Source organism: Oculina patagonica, chromosome 1 (assembly GCF_052425735.1).
Source record: "Oculina patagonica isolate OP01 chromosome 1, crgOcupat, whole genome shotgun sequence".
In the NCBI taxonomy this organism is placed as follows: domain Eukaryota; kingdom Metazoa; phylum Cnidaria; class Anthozoa; order Scleractinia; family Oculinidae; genus Oculina; species Oculina patagonica.
Genome location: NC_135758.1, coordinates 41,974,917 through 41,997,104, shown reverse-complemented (window position 1 = coordinate 41,997,104; position 22,188 = coordinate 41,974,917). Strand labels below are relative to the sequence as shown.

Genomic DNA, 22,188 nt, shown 5'->3' with positions numbered 1-22,188 from the left:
ATTATGCCACATTAAGCATAAAACTGAAGGCATATTAATTTATTGCTGACATATGTTGTGGTTTAATTTTATCTTTGGTTTAAAATTTTTCAAACCAGTTTGATTTTAATTGCCCTTTGTTTCAGATTATGATAATGAATATGAGACAATGAAAAATAAAAACCAAACTGGTTTGCAAAATTTTAAACCAAAGACAAAATTAAACCACAACATATATATACTGAAGGGTCAAAGTCTGCATGCAATGTTTATTTAATCAGAGTAACCAAGCAAGCCTTGAAACCAACTTTTGAAATTTATTTAAAACTGTTCTCATAGGAAGTTTTCATTTTCCATAGGTATGTCAGAGGCTGCCCACAAAGTAGAGCTCACAAGACACATTAACAGGCTTCAAATGCTTTTTCCTCATGAGTTTTCCTTTTATCCCAAGACCTGGATGTTGCCGGAGGAATATGGTGAACTTGTTGGATACATGTCCAAAGCAAAGAAACCGCCCACTCTCATTGTAAAGCCTGATGGAGGGTCGCAGGGTGATGGAATTTTTCTGATGCAAAACGTTCATGATGTGCATATTAGTACTGCGCTTGTGAAACCATCAGTTGTCCAGGAATATATTGCTGAGCCATATCTTCTAGAAAAGTTTAAATTTGATCTTCGGATTTATGTTGTACTGAAGAGCTTAGAGCCTTTACAAGTGTTAATATGCCGTGAGGGTATGGCACGTTTTTGCACAGAGCACTACCAGCCGCCCACACCTAAAAACATCTTCAAGACATACATGCACTTGACAAACTATTCTCTTAACAAGCATAGCTCAGGATATGTGCAAAGCGATGCTGACGATAAGGGGAGTAAGCGTAAATTAAGCGCCGTCTTCAAACAACTGGAGAAACAAGGATGTAACATTCCACTTTTGTGGGCTGAAATAGACCGGTTGGCTTGCAAGACAATAATTGCACTCGTACCTGTTCTGAAACTTCAAAATCAAATCGCCAGCGCAGCAGTGAAGCAGGATCTGAAATCTTTTCAAATCTTAGGTTTTGACATTCTGTTGGATAAAGATCTTAAGCCAATCCTACTTGAGGTGAACTCTAGTCCAAGTTTAAAGATTGACCACGAGGAAGAGGTTACTCCTGGAAAAGTTGAGTATTTTGTAAGCAAGACAGATCTGGATATCAAACTACCAATTGTGAAAGATGCCATGCTGTTGGCATGGCAACACAAGAAAACGTGAGTACCACTTAGATTCGGAATATGTAATCTGAAGCTCAGTGTGGTAGATAACTCAACACTGTCTTTTCAGCACTAGCATTGAATAAAAGCAGTTTCTACAATGTATATATAGTCAAGCCGAAATTCTGTCAAAAGGCAATAGCAGATTAAAAGAGAACTTCTTTTAAGCTGTCACATAACTGTTAACAAATAATTAACTCAAGCTGAGAGCAAACATTTCTGTGAATAACTTACAACCAATCTAAAACATTTGTGCTTATATTTTACTTGGATATTACACTTAAGTCAGCAAAGTTTTAGTAAAAGCATGACTGTTTTAATGCACTTGATGAAAAATGAACTCATGGGGTTCTGGGGTATTTTATATAATGGATAAATTTTTATTTTTTCAACATAAAATTTATCTTGTGTTTTTGTTTTGTTTTGTTTTTTTGTGGGGTGGGGGGTGTGGGAGATCACATTTCAACAATAATGAATTTTAGGGAGCTTTATTATTCTTTAATAAACAATATTATTTTTTTTAAACAATATTTTTAAACAATATTATTTTTTTTAATAAACAATATTATTTTAAAAAATATCACTACTGCATATAGTTCTTTTAGTCTTGTCTCCAATGCCCCACCCTTTGGTCATGAAGATTATTAAGAATTTTGTCAGATAGGTATGTGAAGTGTGCATTTAAACAGAATTAATTTATTCCTTCTTTCTATCCCAGGGATAGTTTGCCGGACGTGTCAGGTTGCCTGTTCCAAATTTATCCTAAACTGGCTTCCCAATTAGAACACCTCAGAGTAGTTGAAAGGTGTCTTGCACTCTTCAGACACTTTGTAGGTGTACGTGTGTCCAACAGAATGGGACCCACTTCCTTCAGATTGATGGCAAGGTACCAAAATTGTACTGCACATAAACTGTAACATTGGTTACCCTTTATTAGTTAAATACACACATATTTTGGCATTAGGGCATGTAAAACCGTTTTGAAACTGACTGGCTTATGATCTGTGGGCTGGCTGTTAACTCTGGTGTCTGTACCGCAAGAACAAAGGGTGTCTTGCACTCTTCAGACACTTTGTAGGTGTCCGTGTGTCCAACAGAATGGGACCCATTTCCTTCAGATTGATGGCAAGGTACCAAAATTGTACTGCACATAAACTGTAACATTGGTTACCCTTTATTAGTTAAATACACACATATTTTGGCATTAGGGCATGTAAAACCGTTTTGAAACTGACTGGCTTATGATCTGTGGGCTGGCTGTTAACTATGGTGTCTGTACCACGATCACAAATGAGTGTTGTTAACTCACCCCTGACTGGGATGCCAACTGAAGAATTGAACCACAACATATACACAATGTACCACTGGATGGAAACATCCATTGTAAAAAAGTGTCTAGACTTGCTCTAGGAGACACGATGACACGACAAACCTGGCCAGTACTCAAAGCCAACCTGTCAATCTGGATTTTTATGTGCTAACGAATGTGTGGTTAATTGTGTGCATAGTGTATCTAACCTATATTCCTCTTTTTTTCTTACTGTCAGGCGATGTCATCTGACAGACTTTGGCTTCACTCTTGCCGCATTTGACATTATGTTTATCAACATGAGTCGTCGCCATCCAGCTAGTGACTCAGGTCGTGCATCCCTTAACTTCAATGGCTTTTGTGAATCACTCATTGTAATAGGACATAAGAAATTTGCATTGACGATGAGAAGGGAACCTGTGCAAATACTATTGAATGTTTTGAATCATTGCGAGCAACATTTGGGAAAGTCAATGGATGCATCATCACGTCGAAGGATGGCTGAGCCTCCTTCCAAGCTGAGTAATAGAAAACTACTGAGTTGCTTCAACCTTTCTTTAGCTACAAGTCCTTTTTAATCATCAAGAAAGAGAAGAAAAAGCACTCAAGTCATGTAAGCACAGAAGAAAAATTTTTATCACTGAGGCTAATAGCAACCTTAAGTCTCTAATTTTTAGGTTGTTCCTAAGGCGAGGTGTTAATATGACATACCACCCTCTCTGGCTTGTAGTAAGCATGGTAGTAAATTTTGTATCACCCAAAAGTGTTCTGAGCTTAAACTGTAAACGACTGTACTTTGAATGGAACCTCTATTAAGAAAATTCTATTAAGTTGTCAGAAAGCACAGACGACCACAAAACTGAGGTTTGCACAAACTTAACATGACTTCTGTCAAACTCTCTTGACTAACAGTTTTCATTTTGGGTACAGTGAATCACACACATGGTGATCTTTTTGTAAATGCAAAATTGAAAAATTTGTATAAAATTGTAAATAAAATGTAGAAGGAATTATTTTATAATTAGTATCAATTAATTTTATGTACTTTACAGTACATGTTTATGAAAATTTATGTATAATAGTATTATAAAATGTGCAATGTATTTCACTGAAAATTAAAATTTACATTTTTATACATTCTGCATGCTCATTGTTTTGAACTCATGGCCAGGCTAAGAATCAGACTTCGTCTAGTGGTATGATCAAGACCATCAAATCACTATCCAGTGAATATCCTTGTTTGTTTTGCCAAAACTTACCCACTGGATATAAATGCATCTGTTAGATATCATGTATTATTAAAAACTAGCAATGGTATATTGCAATTCCTGAGTTTTGACTGGTTAACAGAGAATGGCATATTTAGTAAATAAACCCCTTCAGGCCGCTGGTATATTGGAGGATAATGCCCGAGGCTGAAAGATTGTCAAAAATGAACAGTTGGCCGAGAAGCGAAGCTTCGAGGGCAGCTGTGAAATTTTGAGGGCAATCTTTCAGCCAAGGGCATTATCCTCCAATATACTAGCAAGCCAGAAAGGGGTTTATTTATTTTATAACCCTCTGATTAATTTCTACAACGTGCTTTATCGCCAGTAAATGTATAGGAAAAAACCTACGTAATAAACTCTGCATAATTGTGGTTGAAACAAATGTAAGTTGATTGGTTTAAGTGATTTTTTAACTCTGATTTCATTAAAAGTTAGAATTGAATAAGGCGACTTCATTCGTTTGTTTTGTGCTTGCCTACAAAATCGGGCGACGGATATAAAATCGAACAGGGTATATTCGCTGATAAATTAATGGGTGGGTTATAAGAGCTCATATACCATTCACCACAAATAATTATGGTAGCTGATACGCGTCAACGAAAACAGCTGGGGAGCTCAAATATTGCAATTCTTTGGGAGTTTTTAATAAAACAATTATTCCACTCACGTTTGTTGGATATGAGATTGTTATAGCCAACTTGGTGCTACCGCGCCTTGTTGGCTATCTACCATCTCATATCCAACGTGCGCTCATGGAACAATTGTTAATAAAGCAAATGGGTCAAGGAGAGATGGCTTGGGAAAGAAACTTATTATTTTACTGCAGATCAAAGAGTAGAAGTCATCTTCAAGGTCAAATAAAAAATATAACTTAAGAAGGTAGTAAAAAGTTTCTTATGCTTCACTATCAGCCATTTTCAGTACAATAATCAACAAATCAGTTCATGTCACTTCAAATATAAATTTATTTGACAGTTTCACTAGCTCCTTGTTACAAGCCATTTTAAGTTGTATGAACATCTTGATGTCTGTATGCCTGCTCACTATTTTTAATACAAACTGGTAAATGTACAAATTATGAACAATGTTACAAGATGGTACAGCTGTACATTACATTTTGTAGTGTTTATGTTATGGTTCAGTTTACCCTGCTTGGTACAATTTGGTATTTTCCTTTGTTCTGGTGTATGGTAATAATTAAATGATAATGAAATTAAAATTAAGAAAGGAAAACACCACATTGTACAGTATTGTGAAAAAGTAATGCAAACGAAATGCGCGAATTTCGTTCTTTGTTCTCCCGAACTTTCGCGCGAAAGTTCGCGAAAAAATTCGTTGCGAACTTCGCGACATTTCACGACATTTCGCGCGAACTTTCGCTGGAACAAAGAACGATATTTTCTAGAACTTTCGCTGCCTCACCGATAATTCGCGAAATTTCGCTAGGTGAGACAATAAATTTCGCTAGACTCTCAACAATAGTTCGCTTTTCTACGTGCAGACTCCGCTACGGGATGGTTCGGCCGGATGGTCATGTAACATACACGAAAGATATCTTTGTTTTGCTCGCAAATGAATGCCGAATTTAAGTAAAAATGGTACGTATTGATCATTAAGCGAATAAAGCACGCAACTAACATATATAAAGGGTACTCACGTGGCATTTGCGAAAGGTTTGTAAGCAAGTTCGCTGGCTTGGCTCGATTTGACATATAGTGCTGTCGATGTAGACATATTTCATCTATAAGCCGAGCGATCATCGATAAAGAAAATTAACAAGCATTTGTTATTAATTCTCGTTCATTACCTTTTATTTAAATGGCGTTCCTAAAAAGCCATTTGGTTTAGTGAAGAAACGTTAAGAATGAAGTTTTCATTTGTCTTTCCTTGGCTATTTACTAGTAGGCTGGAACTGCGGTCATCCATCGGCTCGCTCTGGAATATTATTTTGTCGGCGTGCGTGATCGTCTTTTGAGCGGTCGAGATCATTCAAAATCTTGCATGTATTGAACAATTTCCTCGCAATCTCTTCCACAAGTAAATTTCTGCCTGAGACTGTTTCTTTTCCTTCAGCTTTTTAAAAGTTTTATGCAGAATCACCGCTAACGGGACACTTCAAGAGAAGAAAGAAAGAATCGATTGTTTTGACTTGCTTTGGCGACGTCAGAAACTGACCAATCAGAAGCGGCTGTTCTCACGCGCTTGGCAAACATTGGGTGTTTACCATTTACAAAAAATTTCCGGAAATTCCGGGCGGAATGTAAATGGAACACGACTTTTCGGTTCGTTCCACCGGAAAATTCCCGAAAAAAACGGACAACCTGAAAAGGTAGTCCCGTTTTCCCGGTGGAAACTTCCCAATGGAAATTCGTGTTCCATTTACAGATTTCTCGTCTTTCTCACCAGTCCCAAGCCTTTTTCACAGCCGGGTCTCACGGCTCCTCAACTAAAATGGCGGGTCAGTCTTATGTATAAATAAAGTTCTTCATGGTTGAGTTTTCAGGGTTTAAACGATTGCTCTACTCAAGTATTTGCATCAGTTCTGCAAAATATACTGCATCACGATAAATGGTAGGTAAAATTTGTGCCTGAAGCCAAGCTTTCTTTGGGCAAAGCAAGTATATTAAATTCATCGATCGAATATGCTGACAAAAAACATTCAAAATAGCGTTACTATTGTGGCACTGGTAGCGTCTCATGAAAGTTGCAGCCGCTGCAAGGATACTTTTCCCCATAATCTTTTGAATTTATCAGATTTTCCTTGTCAACTACGAACTTTATGATTTCATTCATTTGAGTATAAACATCTATACGGCATTATACGGCATTTGAGTATAAACATCTTTCGCGGACGATTCGAGGGAGCAACAGAAACTGAACAGAGAGGAGCCTGTGAACGAATGAGACCCGTCTAAATGGAACGCACTCTTCCCAACGGAAATTCCCAACGGAAATTTTCCGAAATTTTTTTGTAAATGGTAAACACCCATTGTAACACGATCTATCAGAAAGCGGCTGGCTACTGGCTAGATGTAATATTTTTGTTCAAAACTACAAACTTTTAATACCACGACTTCTTTGCTAAAAGAAACCACTTCGAAAGTTTGATTGAATTCAGAATACTCGACAAATACCGACAACAGCATGGCGTTTCGTGTTGATAACATCTAAGGGTGCGTTTCTTTGGGAAAATCCAAAATTGGATTATTGATCTCAGATCACACGGATACTTTGCTCCCAAAGAAACGAATAATCCGAAAATGGATTTTTTGCCATGACAACCCCGTAAACACATTTCGCACAGAACATAAAATATCAGCACAAATTTATTTTTCGTCGAATGTATCCTAGCTAAAATAATTTCAGCATACAAAATCTTTTACAAAAACCACACGTCGAAGTAGATCTTCTTTAGCGTTAAGCACAATGTGGCGAGAAAGCATCTGAGAGCGAAGAATGATTGCGAAATGATCAGTGCAAATTTCACTCGTGACAATTTCAAAAGGATACAACTTCCGTAGGCACACAGTGGCTGTTCTAGAAAACCTGTATCCCGTTTAAAATGATACTACATACCTATCTGAAGCTACCGTTTCCTTTTATCGTGAAATATTTTTGTATTTTGATCGAAATAACCGCCTAAAACTTTCCGTATGGCAGTGTTTACAAAGAGCGAACCTGTATTTTCACAGCAAAGACCGCTGGGCCAAGGTACTTTTTTCGAATCCTTTCCCAAAGAAACGCACGGATCATGAATCCTAAAAATCCGGATTCAGATATGATCTGATGTATCCACTCGAAGTGTGGATTCTTCAGATCATTGATCCAAGATTAATCCATTTTCGGATATAGGTAAAGAAACGCAAAATCCGTTTTTGGATCAAGAATCCGGATTCGGATTTTTCCCAAAGAAACGCACCCTAAAGTTCATCCGCTTTATCTGCTCACTGGCGACTTGTGAAATATTTTGCAACGAACTGAACAGTATTCATCCCGTATTCTCTGGCAATTTTGCAGTTGTTTTGAACGGTCTCTACCTCAGCAACAACTTTCATCGGAAGATTTAGTTGTTTGAAAACTAGTAGCTTTTGGTATGATGATCGATAACCACTAATTCTTCAGAAGAATGCGTGATTGTTTGAGATGGGATTCTAAACTCAGGTGAATTTTTTGTCACACGTATGTACAGATCTAAATAAATTCACCATTTATTAGTAATTTCTTTTGTTGTTTTTTCGATTGCATACATGTAGTTGTGATTTAACAAATATGTTGATTTGCTGCACGTGGATTGTTTTGTAGTTTGAAGGAAAAACTGGGTCTCGGCTTATAGCCGAGTGTTTTGGGTTTATTTTTTGTCAGACTCGAACTGGTTCTGAAAACCGAAAGTTTAGGGTCTCGGCTTTAATATAGCCAGGGTCGGCTTATAGCCGAATAAATACGGTAGTAGCAATAAACACAATTTCACGCGGGGACAAGCACTACAATGGGAAACATTGTGTGTTTTTACACGACATTCATATCGTTCTCGGTAGTTTTTCTCGCGAATGTGAACTTTTCGTCATGAAACTTCAATGTTTTTGTCATTTGGGAAGAAGTTTATATTTACATTTTCTTCGTGCACTAACAAGGTAAGTTTAAAGAACAATTTTACGATGTAATTAACAATTTATATCTGTAAACACGCTTTCTCTGTGTTTCAGGCCGGCACAAGAGAACGATTGAGAGGGAAGATTCGCATTTACATCATAGCGAACTTTGCTCGAAAAGACTCGAAACTTCGCGCGAAAGTTCACGAATTATCGCACGAAAGTTCGCGACAAATTACCGCACACAGCGGAAAACTGCGCGAAAGTTCACGCAAATCGAAACAATAGACGTCGCGAAAATTCGGCGAAATGTCGCGAATTGTCGAAGAGATTTCGTTTCAAGCGAAATTTCCTCGAAAAGCCACGAAAAGCGCGAATTTCGTCGAAATTCGTTTGCATTACTTTTTCACAATACTGTACCAAGAGTAAAATTGAACCACATGTACATGTTGTACTTACATTTGAAACATGCTCTATTGCATTATCGTTCTTCCATAAACAAGTGCAAGACTAAAGCAGAATTGAGTGCAAGCTTCCAGGAGTATAGGGCTAATTAATGCAAAGTGGTTGTGTAGAAAGTACAATAGGTGGAACCAAATTGCAAGCCCTTATTGTAGTGTGACTGTGTTCAATACACATCATATTTGTCTGAAATAAAATGAGCATACAATGTACATAATAATTCCTAAAACAATGTTCGGTCGACATGCAAGGCATTTCATACCTCAGTGATGAACAATTTGTAAAAAAAAAGTATACAATGTATGTGGTAAATGTCTTAGAACCCATCTTAAATAATTCAGGCATTAGTGCTTATTTGTGTTCTTCCTATCTCTTTTTTTATAATTTTAAAAACCACAAATTTTCTTTTGGCAAATGAATTCAATATTTAAAATGAAACAATGCCATTGAAGACATTTTAGATAAATGAACTTGTGGACAAGTGTAAAACTCAAAATGTGCTAAGTTTGAAATCTTATTAATTTTCTACAAAAATAGTTTTTTAGACTCCTATACGTGACACCTACTACTGAGACGTATACACCCGTGAACATCAGAAATACTTCTGGAATGTTTAGTGTTGCTAGCAATCAGAAGCACGGTGAATAATTATAATATTAATCACAAGTTAGAAAGTATTATAAACTAGTAATAATAATAATTATTATAATGTTGTAACCTAGACCTGCCATTAGATTGCTTAAAATACTCATTTTCCTAGTTCATCTTTCCATTCCTTCAGCTTTTTTGCTCCACTTTCTAAAGTACTGTCCTCCTGGAATTCCAAAAATATTAAATAAAATGCTTGTTAAATTAATTAATTTTAATGTTTCTAATTAGAAAAAAAGTCATAATAAACTTGACCGGAACAAGTAAAAAATAAAATGTAATGTTAACATGTACAGTGATGTAGATCAGTGAGATAAGGTTAGTGGTAAAGAAAAATATTATTTCTTTCCACTACTTGATATTTAGAGTTTTTTAGACAACCCTTAATTATGGATTATTATTAATCATGAAATAAAAGTTAAACTTTATTTTTTGCAGTTGCACAGGTCACTGACAAGTCTACAACAAACATAGAGAAGAATAATTAGATTTAGGGCATACTAGGAGTTTTACTGACCTTTATAAAGCAAAACCTAATGTACTTGGCTCCATAATGTTTATGCTGAGCTGAATAGAATGCAGATGGTGGAATAGCAGCAATTCCCTAAAAAAAAGAAACATTAAAAGATCAGAGCTAACATTAATATAATTATTCTTCAAAAAAGGATCAAAATCAAAGACAGTTGAATACAACCTCACTCGTTCCCAGGGTCTCTCTCTCTCTCGCCCCCCAGAGCAAGAGAAGAGGGAGGGGCGGGGAGAGAGAGACCCTGGGAAGGAGGTTGAGTTGAATACAGTCGTCAATTTGACTGTTGCAATAGTCATGCAATAGTTGAAATGCTATTGCAATTATAATATTAATTACCAGAGTGATACTTTAGCAATCCCATCACATGTTATGTTATGTTAGTAAACGATCAACTAGCCATGTAAAGTACTTGCAAATTTGTGACTAATTGATAAACTATTATTTTTTACTCGCAAAAGTGAAAAGATTAGTTGCAAATTAAATGCAATTAAATGCAAATTAAATGCACCCGTATCAGTCGCAATTTCACGCACTCTAAAGCAATGCTCAATGTAATGCCTTCCAAGTATACCAAAGCATATTTAAATCATGCTTGCAACCCCAAGATATATGGCCCATGTCATATACAGTTGAATCCTGATAACTCGAGCCTCAGTAACTCGATCTCCCGCTAACTCGAACTTTTTTTCGATTCTCCTTCAGGTCATTTTCTTACTAATTTTACCGTCGATAACTCGAATTCCTGATATCTCGAACCTTTTTCGATTTCCCTTGAAGGTTCGAGTTATCGGGATTCGACTGTATCACCTGTATGCTGTTTCTCTTTTGGCCACAGCAGCAGCTGTGGCCAAGAATAGGGACAAATGGCGAGCACTGACGTCTGGCCCTATCCCCCACCCAGGGGCAAGGAACTAAACATGCTGTTTCTCCTACCTTTTCTTTTGTTAACCATCGTACAAACTTGTAGTCATGTGGATCGTCACTTTTGTCATATTCATCAAAATTCACATCTGCAAAACCAAGGCATATATTTATCAAGAAAAACGAGCTCAAGCCATACATTCAACATAGTTTTTTTTTCTTCATTTACTTGAGTTATTTATGCTTCCATTACCTTGATTGATCAGTATCATAATCTCTCCCAGTGTTATAACAAAATTAAACAAACTACCCAAAATATTGTTATTTGTCAGCAACTGTAAGCAATCAATAAATTTTATTTGCCAATGGTAAAGACAGAGACAAAAAATAAATTAATTTGCAAGACACTGATGAATCACTTTTTTTCCCCTGGAGGTACTTTTATATACACTGTAATGTCTTGGAAAGCATGCACTGTCTTGGTAGAGGCAGTTAGTGCTGTACACAGTTTAAGCAGAATTATTATAATTTCATTTGCTGTAACTGGCAAGGGACACAGCAAAGGGCCGGATGTGATTGAGCAAAGTAGTGGATTCTTATTTATTATTTATTTATTTATTTATTTATTTAATCTTTATTTAAACACGGTAAAAATCATCAGGACTTGACTTGCCAATCAAAGCAAAGGGAGAAAACCAGATGATTCATACTTAGTACTTATACCATTTGCCTTCTAGATTGCCAACAATTTTGAAACATTGCCATCTCTAAATCTTTTAAATTAATAATAAGTATTATCTATAAATAACATGCTTTAATTTATGTATAGACTATGACACTAAAATAACTAATAATTTACCTATATCTGATGTGTCGGCCATCATAAAATAGCCTCCTTGAGGCATAATGGGTTTAAAACCAACTTCAGTAAGTAGTTTGGCCATTAGATCACGTTTTTGTTCCAACATTCTGCTAAGTCCTGTGAAATATGACTTTTCTGTTCCAATGAGTGGAATTTCATGTTCAAAGGCTTGAGCAAGGGCTTCCTTTAGAAGACATAAAAACATGATACAACTTAGCAACATTCTGTTAACACTCCACTCAGTGGTTAGTATCCAGTCAGAACCCAGAAGGTAATCGATTCAACTTATGTAAAAATAGTCTGCGTCGAGCCCAATGGCCCATACAGGCTGGAGTTTTTCCCTGTTTCTGTAGCATGAAGTGACTATGAGTATTCTACTCCCCCCTGGATGGGATGCTAGTCCATAGCAGGATTACTACCCAGCATTCGTTTGCCGGTACCCATTTATACACCTTATTTTATTACTTACTGTCCTGGGTGGAGAGAGGTACTATGAGAGTAAAGACAAGAACACAACACAATGACCCTGGCCAGGTTTGAACCCAGGTTTGCTTGATCTGGAGTCCAGGGCCCTAACCATTAGGCCATCACGCGTGCCTCCCATCAACTCATGTAGGGACCTACATTTTTTCTTTGTCCTATGCTTGACACAGCAGAATTGACCAATACATTGTTCTCAAGTAGAAACATTGTAACAAACAAATTGGTGGATTTTATGTCAGCTCTGTTCACGGGGGTTGATTAGTTTTGAGGGTTTATTAAAAGATGCTTTTTGACAGTCAATAAGTGAATATAACAGGAAGGACAACTATAGTCAAATATTACTGTTATTAAGAGCCTGATTACATGAGCCGGGCTGGCCCGGTTAGCCGGGCTGGCTCGGTTTGCTGAGATACTTTCAGCCCGGTATTACATGAGCCCGGTTAGCCGGGCTGGCCCGGTTTGCCAAGATGACTTTCAGCCCGGTTTTAGCACAAATGATCAGAGCACGAATGATCTTGATCACCTTTTTCCGGCAATTTAGTGGTTAAATTTTTTGCACTTATGCAGCTGGATGGGTTACTTTACCTCTACATCCTATTTAGAAGGAGAAGCATTGATTTTTTCGTTGGATATCGTGCTCAGAAGAGAAATTTAATGCTGGCTCGCTTAGCCGGGCTGGCCCGGTGAACGCGATTACATGAAAAATTTTCAGCCCGGCTAGCCGAGATCCCGGCATCGCGATACCAGGATCTCGGCTAACCGGACTGGCCCGGTTGTCATGTAATCGCGAAGTTGATTTTTGTTGCGTTTAACAGACATGCTGAGATCTCGGCAAACCGAGCCAGCCTGGCTCATGTAATCAGGCCCTAAGTGAAGCAGCCGCTGTACAGCCGATCACTGCATAAGTTGATACAATCAGATAAAACTTGAAACATGAATTTTAAAGTGCTGCATGAAAGCCACTTCTAGTACTTTTATTTCACTCCAAGGCACTACACAGTTTTAATTACCCCAAATAGTTAACATTGAGAGATCAGTTTTTGATGTCTGATTGTTGCATTCAGCTTTGACAAAGAACAACTGAATGTGCTTTGCATCTCTCCTTAGACTCATAAACTATACATACATGTATTATGTTGTATACCTGTGTAGGAGTGGGTAGGGTGTAAGTCACTTGCGCCTGCACTATCTGTAAACTTTTTATTAATTCTTTTGGACCTATGGACCAGCCAAGCTGAAAACAAGAGAAAAGAAGAGTAAAAAATAATTAATTGCTATGTGTACTTACAGTACCATTAACCATGGCTCAAATAAGTGTTCTCTGGTCATCTCAGACTAGTAGATTTTCCTGTAAGTAACTTTTCATGATCAATTGCCCAATGGGCAAAGGCCTAGGCAAGTCATCTGCCAACTAAATCATACTGAAAAGAAAACTAAGACAAGCATGCTACTGCTCCAGGAAGCAAAATTTGGGCACTGCTTATCCAACTTAGGGCAAGCTGGAATTCTAATTAATATAGTAGTTGTTGTTGTTGTTTGTTTGTTTTTAGCCCTGGGCATACCACTTTGTTTTTGTTTTGTTTTTTGTTGTTGTTGTTGTTGTTTTCACATTTAGACATCATCTGTGCATTTCAGTTAGAGGACAAAGGCATTATAATAAATGGGAATAACTGATCTATAAGTTACCATACCTTCCAACCTGTGACACTAAATGTTTTCCCTGCGCTGCCAATAGTTATTGTCCTTTCCCACATGCCAGGTAGAGTCGCTATTAAAAAAAATGGTTCAAAATGTTGCATTACAATATATTACATGTTACTAGGGTTGTTTACCAAAATCATCAACAACATGAAAGTCAAGTGACAGTATTTGCTAATAGATTTAATATTTGTTTGCGACATCATAAGTAGTCACAGACTGTTATATATACAGTTGAAGCTCTTGTAAGCGGACACCCTCGGGACGCAAAAAAAGTGTCCGTAACTGGAGCTGGCCGCTTACAAGAATGGTTCTCGTGGGCAGCCACTAGAGGTGTAGATCGGCCGCTTACGGGAGCTTGCCCAGCTAACAATAACTGGATGGACAGGTATGTCGACAAAACAAGCACTGAAATATGGTACTGTAATTACTGTAAGGTCCTGCAAAAATCATTGTGACAAACGGTGACGTGAAGTTGATTAAAAAACCAAGATACAGTGGTTGTTAAAAGGATTTTCTTTGGAGTGTCCGCTTATGGGAGCTTAAAAACAAAGAAAAAGTCTAAGTCGTAATCACTGAAAGTGTCCGCGGCCGCTTACGGGAATGTCCGCTTACGAGAATGTAAAAATACAGAGTTTGTATAGGAGTTAAAACGGGTTTTTAAACAAGGTGGCCGTAAGCAGAGCTGTCCGCTTACGAGAGTGTCTGTTAAGAGAGCTTCGACTGTATGTGGAAATCCACATCAAAGTGACTACAACACATGACAGATTATTATTTCAGCTAGCCGCAATGGTCAATCTACCATGATTTTCAATTGATGACGTGTATGTCTTACCTATTTTTTGTAAAATTTCTGTCAAATTATGTTTATGGAATGAAAAACTGTTTTGTTGATGTGTCAGATTTAAAGCTCACCTATCCTGATGTGCTGTTCTCCAGCATAAACAAGCCACTCATAAACTTCATCACTGATACAGATCACATTATATTTCTTGCACAAATCAGCAATAAGCTGCAGCTCTTCCATGCTAAATACCTAAAATACAAAAAATTAAAATCAAATTCCTTAAACTTCTGTCAATAATTTGAAGTCAGGGTTTGTACCCTTTTTCACAAACAACTTTTCAGTTCTTTTCCAGGACTTTTCAAGGACTCAGATTGGTTTTTCCAGGACTCCAAAATTCACATTAACCCTTTCACTCCCAAGATCTCGATATTATTTCTCCTTACTGTCTGCAATACATTTCTTATAATGTTTGTTCTGAGAATTCAGTTGTTACTTGAGTTTAACAGATTTCCAGAACTTTCCAGGACCAGTAGTCTTTTTCCAGGACTTTCGAGTCCTGGAAAGTGTCTCCATAAAATTCCAGGACAGCTTTCCTGGTTTTCCAGGACCCATATGAACCCTGTGAACTGTTTCATGACCCTTTTACACTGGAAAATGCAAATGAAACACATTCTTCACCTTGCCAACGGGATTGTGAGGTGTGTTAATAATTATGGCTCTAGTCTTTTCACTAAATGTTGACTCCAGTTCTTCTTTATCCAAGACCCAGTCCTTTGTTGAGGTAGCATTTTCTTTCTGATGGAAATCACAATAAAGAAGTTTGTGTTAGGCATTTAAACAAGAAATGAAAACTATAACTAAAGACAGGCCACTTTAAATGAGTACTTACAGGTCTCAAAGGGATAAACTTGGGAACTCCACCAGCAACTGATATTTGAGGGAAATAGCAATCAAAAAACGGCTCAATGACGATGACCTGTGGATGGATCACTGATTGTCATTACAAGAACTGAGAACAGAAGTAAAAAAGCTACAATCCTAGACAATAGTCTTGTGACACTTCATCATATTAATGAAAAATGGTCATTTTCTTCACCTCCCCCTCACCATCCCTTATGCAATGTTTACAATGTATTTTTATCCATCCAACTGTGTAACAACCGTACATTGTTTTTTTTGGGGGGGATGGGGTCTTGAAAAATTAAACAATGACTTCCCACCTGTTTTTTTGCAAGAAAAATTGTGGGGGGGGGGGGGGCATCTGTTTGTTACCATTGACAATTGTGTTCAATGCCACATGAATGGATAAGTTATGTAAGGAAAATTATTATCAATGGTTACATGCAGACACCCCCTCTGATTTTCCTTGAAGAGAGCAGGTGGCTGTTAATGTTCACAGGCTAAGATGGACATAACAAAATAAACCCTCATAATTAAATAGCATGGACAATGCGCCAAGAGTCTAATAGACTGAGATTACAGCCTTTAGTTTAAAAAGCATTATTAAAAAACAGCTTGCCCAACATCCCTCTAGTCCCCTTTCTCCTTCCTAACAAGGATATCTCCTCCTGATTTTGTGTTTAAATACACACTTCCAACTAAAGAAACACAATTTAGAATGTTTACCTCGTCTCCTGGATCAATCAATCCTTGAAAAGAACAATAAAGAGACTCATACGCTCCCCCTGTAACCAAAATCTGCAGGACAAAATAATAGAAAGGCAATCAACAACTGCAAATTTTCTTTCAAACTTGGGACCGGAAAGGTCATTATTCCTTATTTAATGGTATCCCTTTGATAACAATTCCCTTATTTTTGGCAACCACTTTGATTCATTGTATGATTGTGGAACTGTAGTTTGCAGTACTGAGCGTAAAGGCCGATTTACATGGTACAATTTTGTCGCATGCGACATGCCGTGACAGGCCTACAACACGAATTGTGTCGTGTGAATCAAACTTACAACTCACTTAAGACTGTCGTAGGCGTGTCCTAAACTTGCCGCATGTGACAAAATCGTACCGTGTAAATCAGCCTTAACAATAACACAAGGATATCAGCTTTAACTAACTTCATTTATTAATTAAAACTCTGTAAATGTCTCTTAACAATGCGACAACCAATGTACCATTTTATTCTAAATGTAGAATTGCATGTAGACTTAATGTAATGTACAGAACTTTTTGTACTGCAATAACATGTATGTAACATTTGACTAACCTCAGATAATGGATCGATTTCCCTCTTCATCAACTTGGTGTAGAGTTTTCCAAGAGCATTGACTAGTCTTGGATGACCCTAACAATGAATTAACAAATAAATTCATTTCAAAGTGCATATATTGCCTGAACAAAAAATGCAGTTTTGCAATTTGGCTCTGGGAGAAACAAACTGCATCAAGCATCTTTGTAACCAAGCACATAAAGGTGCAAGTATTTATAGCTGATTTTATGAGAGAAAATAAAAATATTATAAGGATTTTTCATTTTTTTTCTGCCTGTTAACATCATGAGTCATTCCATGTAACTGTACCACTCACCTGACTTCTTGTGTACTGATCAACAGCAACATCACTACTTGCTGCTACCTTTGCAAGAGCTTCTTTCACAAAGGAAGGTGTAGGAATATCTGGAAATCCCTAGAAAGGTGGAAATTATCTAGAATTACTTCTGAAAAAACCCTAGGGGAGTGACTAATTAATTGCATTGTTTTTTATTTTAATACAATTTATTGTAAAATGGACATCCTTTATAATTTCAGTGGGAGGCGCGGTGGCCTAATGGTTAGCGCGCTCGGCTCCGAGTCGAACGGCCCGAGTAGGAGACCTGGCCCGGGGGCAAGACACTTTACTCTCACAGTGCCTCTCTCCACCCAGGTGTATAAATGGGTACCGGCGAACTTACTGCTGGGGGTAACCCTGCGATGGACTAGCATCCCATCCAGGGGGGAGTAGCAATACTCCTAGTCGCTTAATGCTACGGAAACCAGGATAAGCTCTGGCTGTATGGGCCACTTAGGCTCGGACACAGACTTATAATTTCAGAAAGTTCTTCGTGTAAAAAATCATAAGTATTCTAAGAAAATTCTTTAACTTAAGTTTATTGCTGGATTGCACACGTCGCCATATCACGTTTACAGACATTCATGATAGACAGAATATTTACCACCTCTCCTTATTGCAAAAATGTTCTCTCACCTGTCCTAAATTCACTGCTTTGTAATTTCTTGCTAAAGCAGTGAACTCAACCCTACAACAACCAAAAGCAATGGCTTAATAATCGTAAATGGCAATGGCTTAATAATCGTAAATAATGTACTGTACTCAGTGGAGACCAGTTCAGTCTGTTATCATATGGGTAAATTAATTAAATAATAAATTACCAGACAATAACAAATTAAGCAGCAGTCCAGCTTGTAAACACAAGTACAAATACTGATACAATTACAAGTGCGAAATTTGTAATAAAATTACCGGTATGAGGCTTCAATATTAACATTGTAAAGTAAATAATACCCAAATGCATGAACTAGAAACATATTTACAACATATAACTAACTGCAGACAGTACTGTTTTGGCCTTCTGGGCCTCATCAGTGCAGTGCTGATGCTAGGATGGAGGTTAAGCTGTATAGCTACCCCAAATAATCCCACACTTGTGGTATCATCTAAGCCATGCCAGAGTGCTCAAACTAGAAAAACTAGTGAGCATGCGCAACATATATACAACATATATACATGTAAGAAACCAAACCAACTTTCTTTTACAGTACATACCATACATTCTTGTCATGTCCAATAATTCTGTCTGCTGGTTTGTATAATTCTTTTGAACTCATGTTTCTCTACAAGAAAAGCAATCCATCATGTTTTTAAAAGTCTGTTACCTTTCTGCTATACGCAATGGATTTGAGACAAATCAACAACAATAACTTTTGCTTTTCATGCTTTCTGGCTACCATTTTGAGTGTGAGACAAACTTATTAGAGTTAGGTTCTGGATATCAGAGCTTTCACCAAAAATTCACTAGTTTTCCCAATTTTAAGTTCTCCTTTCATTACTGTTAAATTCTTTTCCAAAAGATGATAAGTTTCTGCAAGTTTCTACAGACACAACAGGAGCTAGGCTCAATTTCCACCACTCGTCCATGTCCTTTCTTTGTTCCTCCCAAAGAGGGGCTGTTTATCAAGCCTAGACAGGGGTAACAATCTTTTGGGGGTGGGGCTGGGGGGAGGGGGAGGGGGGTTGCATAAAAATGAAAGACCAAACCTTCCCTTGCCATTAACAAAAAACTTATCACTGCAACAACAAATAACAGTAAAAGTGAGTCCGCTATGCGAACATGTGTGGACTTTTATTTGAATAAAAGTTGACATTATGAATTAATCAATGAGTTACTGTAGCAGTCAACAACTTCAAGTTTCGAATCGAGTAATTCGAGATACAAGGCAAAAAACAAAGAACTTATCAATCAATTTATTTTTTACAAGACTGTTGGAAGAACAAAGTGTACTATTACTTGTCTTATGTACTACGCTTCAAGAAACACACGTTACCATTGCCGCTTGGGATGTCACGCAATGTGAAGGAGCGTGGTGTGACCCTTTGTCACGTCGTTCACGACAAATGCCTTTTTTTTTCATGCAAATAAAATCCTAGAATCCTACAAGAACAGCAGTTATTAGACCAAAAGCCTTTCCTTACCACTAGCAAGATAGGATACTATTTTCATTTAAAAAAGAAATGTTGCATGGAGCACGTGAACTGCCTCGCATCGATTGTTTACACAACCCTCACTTTTTGTGTAAAGCTTGTGTAAACAACTCATCGAAAAACTTATTTTCTTTCAATGAGTTCTTTTTTTAACCTTTTTGGAATAAGAACGTTTCAATAAGCTTTCACAAATGATTTCTTAGTAGCTTGCGTAGAAAGGCGGAGAAATATATTTTTCTGTTCACGAAATATTCACTTGAAGTCGATGTTTTGAGAATTGAGAGGCGGCGAAGGACGTTATTTGAACCGACAATTAAATAATTTTGTCGCACGGTTTGGATATATGCATATTCTACGGTTCGATGTTATTTTCATTCTTTTCATGACAATGTTTTAGTTCAGTTCTGAATTCGACATCGGTCTTTTGTTAAATATACTACTTGAGAGAAATGGAGCAGGTGAATTATATCCCGGAGTCCAAGACAAGTAAAACAACATGATCAGCGAACTTGTTTTGATACAACTCGTTGTGCATTCATTGTGTGTGGCAAAGCTGAAAGAAATAAATAACCAGACATTTGATTCGTTTTAATATGCGAATCAAAAATGCTCAAGCCGCACAGAAAAACAAACACTGTGGAAAGTGAGTCAAAAGTGTGAAAAAAATAGAAACGTGACCTACGACCGCAGTTGTTCAGCTCATTAGATATGCAGATTTCAGCCGTCACGATTGTTATTTCACTTTTCATCTACGCCACCGCTGCCTTTGAAGTTGTTCCTTGATGTATATTTTCCAGCCACCACACGCTCTTCGAAAGATGTGTCAAAAAAGGCTTTTAGATTCAAGAATATAGTGCGACTTACTCGATACTGATCGAATTTCTGGGTTTACTGCCTTGGCTGCCCATCTCACCGAAACTTCGGTTTCTCCGATCACTGTCGAAAACTTCTGAAAGCACTAACCCGAGTTATCACGGAAAGTGACCCCCCAATCGGAAAAAACTGCATCACAACAATGTGTAGACTTAAAAGTCCACACAAAAACACAAGAAAAGAAAAAGGAAAAGCCAACGACTCAGAATTGCATGACTTTACACAGGACTTAAATTCTGTTGTTCACACTCTCGAGTCCAGACCCCCTACAAACAAGATTTTCCCCAATTCAAAATGGCGGCCCCCCCAACACGGTGAAACACCCCATCACCACCACTGCTAAAAAATCTAAATAACGTTTAAACGTTTAAGGCATAAATCTGCTTTGTCATTCAGCCCGCTATTCATTTTATACAACCTAGTGACCTCGTTTAGCGTTTGACTCGTTTTATCACGTTTTTTTAGCGGAACTCCGGCAGTTTATAGAATGAGTACTTGCGCGACACGTATCTGCACGTATCAAAAGCTTTTAGCTGCAACAACTTCTTCAAAACACGTCGTGCGGAAGGCCTGAGAATGCTCTATAACAGGATTCTAATATTTCGATTTGAACAGTTTTCTGATCCGCAAACTGATCGAACACCGGCCCATTTGAGGTGACATGAAAATTATGATCATGAGCACTCGGCCGTTCCTCGCCATGGAATTCAATCAAGTTTTAAATTGCACATTTCAACGAAAGAAAGTTTAACAAGTTTAAGACAAACTTACACGAGTTTTCCTATCTTCTCCACCTCTGGATAAAGAAGTTTTCCGTCCACCTATAAAAGTCGCTTACCCCTTCTACCTTCGCGAACCGTGAACGCGCCGGACAACAATACCCACAATACCTTGCGCTCCCTTAAACCTCGTATCTCATAACCCATACCCAAGGGCCAGGGGTTGGCAAAAAAAATTTTGTTTCATATTTCTTCAAATTTCTGCAGGATTGCATGTACCTTATGAGGCGACCCCAGGTTATATCATGAAGAAATAATATTTCGTTTCATGCGAATTGCCTGGCAAGAATTATGATTTCATTTTCACATTGGGTGTACGGTTTGAAGGCAACAAGCTTGTTGTCTGCAAGAACTTTCTTGGACACAATTTAACAGCTAAAAACTAAATCAAGATCAGGAGACAAATGGGCTGTCTAATCATTAATCGAAACTGCATGGGTACTTTGATCTTGAAAGGAGTCTCGCCTGCCGTGTGTCCCTGTGTTTTGGTTGGAGGTGTGTCGGAGGTGTGTCAGTGCTGTAGATGTTGATGAGCCCAAAGACGGGGAATTTGCCTTATTTTCTTACTTTACCGTGCGACTTTGAACAATTTGATTGTCCCTGTCGTGAGACATCTACCTTCTTTCCAAAAAATACCAATACATTGACGGATCGATGTACATGTATAAGCTTATAAACAATATAATAAAATCAGTAATGGAGTTGGACTGACATAAAGTCCACCTGTAAAATTCCTTTCTGTTCGCCTCGGTCGGGATTTGTTAAGTTGTTGCGCGCTCTAAATCGATAGATTATCAAATAAATCTAGCCAAATAAACTTTCTTTGAATAAATACACAAACAATTCAGGCCGGGCCCCGGCCGACTATGACTTACGTTTTGTTCAAATCTCCATTCTTTGATGCCAAATATTGAACACCCTCCATTCCTGACAAGTTTCTGGGCTCTGCTTAAAAGCTGCCTTCCTCTTTGAATTCCTGTAATCATGACAAGTTAAACGACTGTCGATCCCATAGATCGTTTTCAATTTCCTGTTTGCCTTTCACAAAGTATTTTGTCTCCAATGTTTTGGTTCAAAATTCGTGATGACTTACAT

At 37.7% G+C, this 22,188-nt stretch overlaps 2 protein-coding genes across 3 annotated transcripts; one reads left to right on the top strand and one right to left on the bottom strand.

The window, feature by feature from the left end:
* Nucleotides 1-324: 324 nt before the first annotated feature.
* On the top strand, nt 325-3,653 carry LOC144631673 (tubulin polyglutamylase TTLL11-like). The gene is made up of 3 exons (XM_078490168.1): nt 325-1,230; nt 1,952-2,119; nt 2,781-3,653. The coding sequence occupies exons 1-3, from the start codon at nt 341-343 to the stop codon at nt 3,118-3,120; spliced, it is 1,398 nt and encodes a 465-aa protein (XP_078346294.1). The 5' UTR covers nt 325-340; the 3' UTR covers nt 3,121-3,653.
* Nucleotides 3,654-7,729: 4,076 nt separating this feature from the next.
* Nucleotides 7,730-22,156, bottom strand: LOC144632110 (kynurenine--oxoglutarate transaminase 3-like). Of its 2 annotated transcripts, none has more exons than XM_078490718.1 (15): nt 21,086-21,184; nt 18,506-18,573; nt 17,927-17,978; nt 17,270-17,368; nt 16,951-17,028; nt 16,356-16,427; nt 15,619-15,705; nt 15,408-15,524; nt 14,858-14,978; nt 13,936-14,012; nt 13,389-13,478; nt 11,759-11,945; nt 10,972-11,048; nt 10,027-10,113; nt 7,730-9,675 (listed from the first exon to the last, which is right to left on the bottom strand). In XM_078490718.1, exons 2-15 carry the CDS (start codon nt 18,565-18,567, stop codon nt 9,610-9,612), a joined length of 1,272 nt encoding a protein of 423 aa, XP_078346844.1. In that variant the 5' UTR covers nt 18,568-18,573; nt 21,086-21,184; the 3' UTR covers nt 7,730-9,609. The 2 variants fall into 2 exon arrangements, with proteins under 2 accessions (XP_078346844.1, XP_078346840.1); XM_078490714.1 differs by lacking the exon at nt 21,086-21,184 and adding an exon at nt 21,969-22,156 and having other exon boundaries at nt 9,117-9,675.
* Nucleotides 22,157-22,188: the final 32 nt, after the last annotated feature.

What these genes read in the sequence shown, in the direction of transcription:
- LOC144632110 (XM_078490714.1), bottom strand. Translation starts at nt 22,079, where the DNA reads ATGATTACAGGAATTCAAAGAGGAAGGCAGCTTTTAAGCAGAGCCCAG. An exon ending in AAATCGATCCATTATCTGAG is followed by an intron (nt 16,428 to 16,950) that starts GTTAGTCAAATG and finishes TTTGTCCTGCAG; the next exon opens with ATTTTGGTTACAGGGGGAGC. An exon ending in TTAGGTTTTGCTTTATAAAG is followed by an intron (nt 9,676 to 10,026) that starts GTCAGTAAAACT and finishes TTGGAATTCCAG; the next exon opens with GAGGACAGTACTTTAGAAAG.
- LOC144631673 (XM_078490168.1), top strand. Translation starts at nt 341, where the DNA reads ATGTCAGAGGCTGCCCACAAAGTAGAGCTCACAAGACACATTAACAGG. An exon ending in GCATGGCAACACAAGAAAAC is followed by an intron (nt 1,231 to 1,951) that starts GTGAGTACCACT and finishes TTTCTATCCCAG; the next exon opens with GGATAGTTTGCCGGACGTGT. An exon ending in TCCTTCAGATTGATGGCAAG is followed by an intron (nt 2,120 to 2,780) that starts GTACCAAAATTG and finishes TCTTACTGTCAG; the next exon opens with GCGATGTCATCTGACAGACT.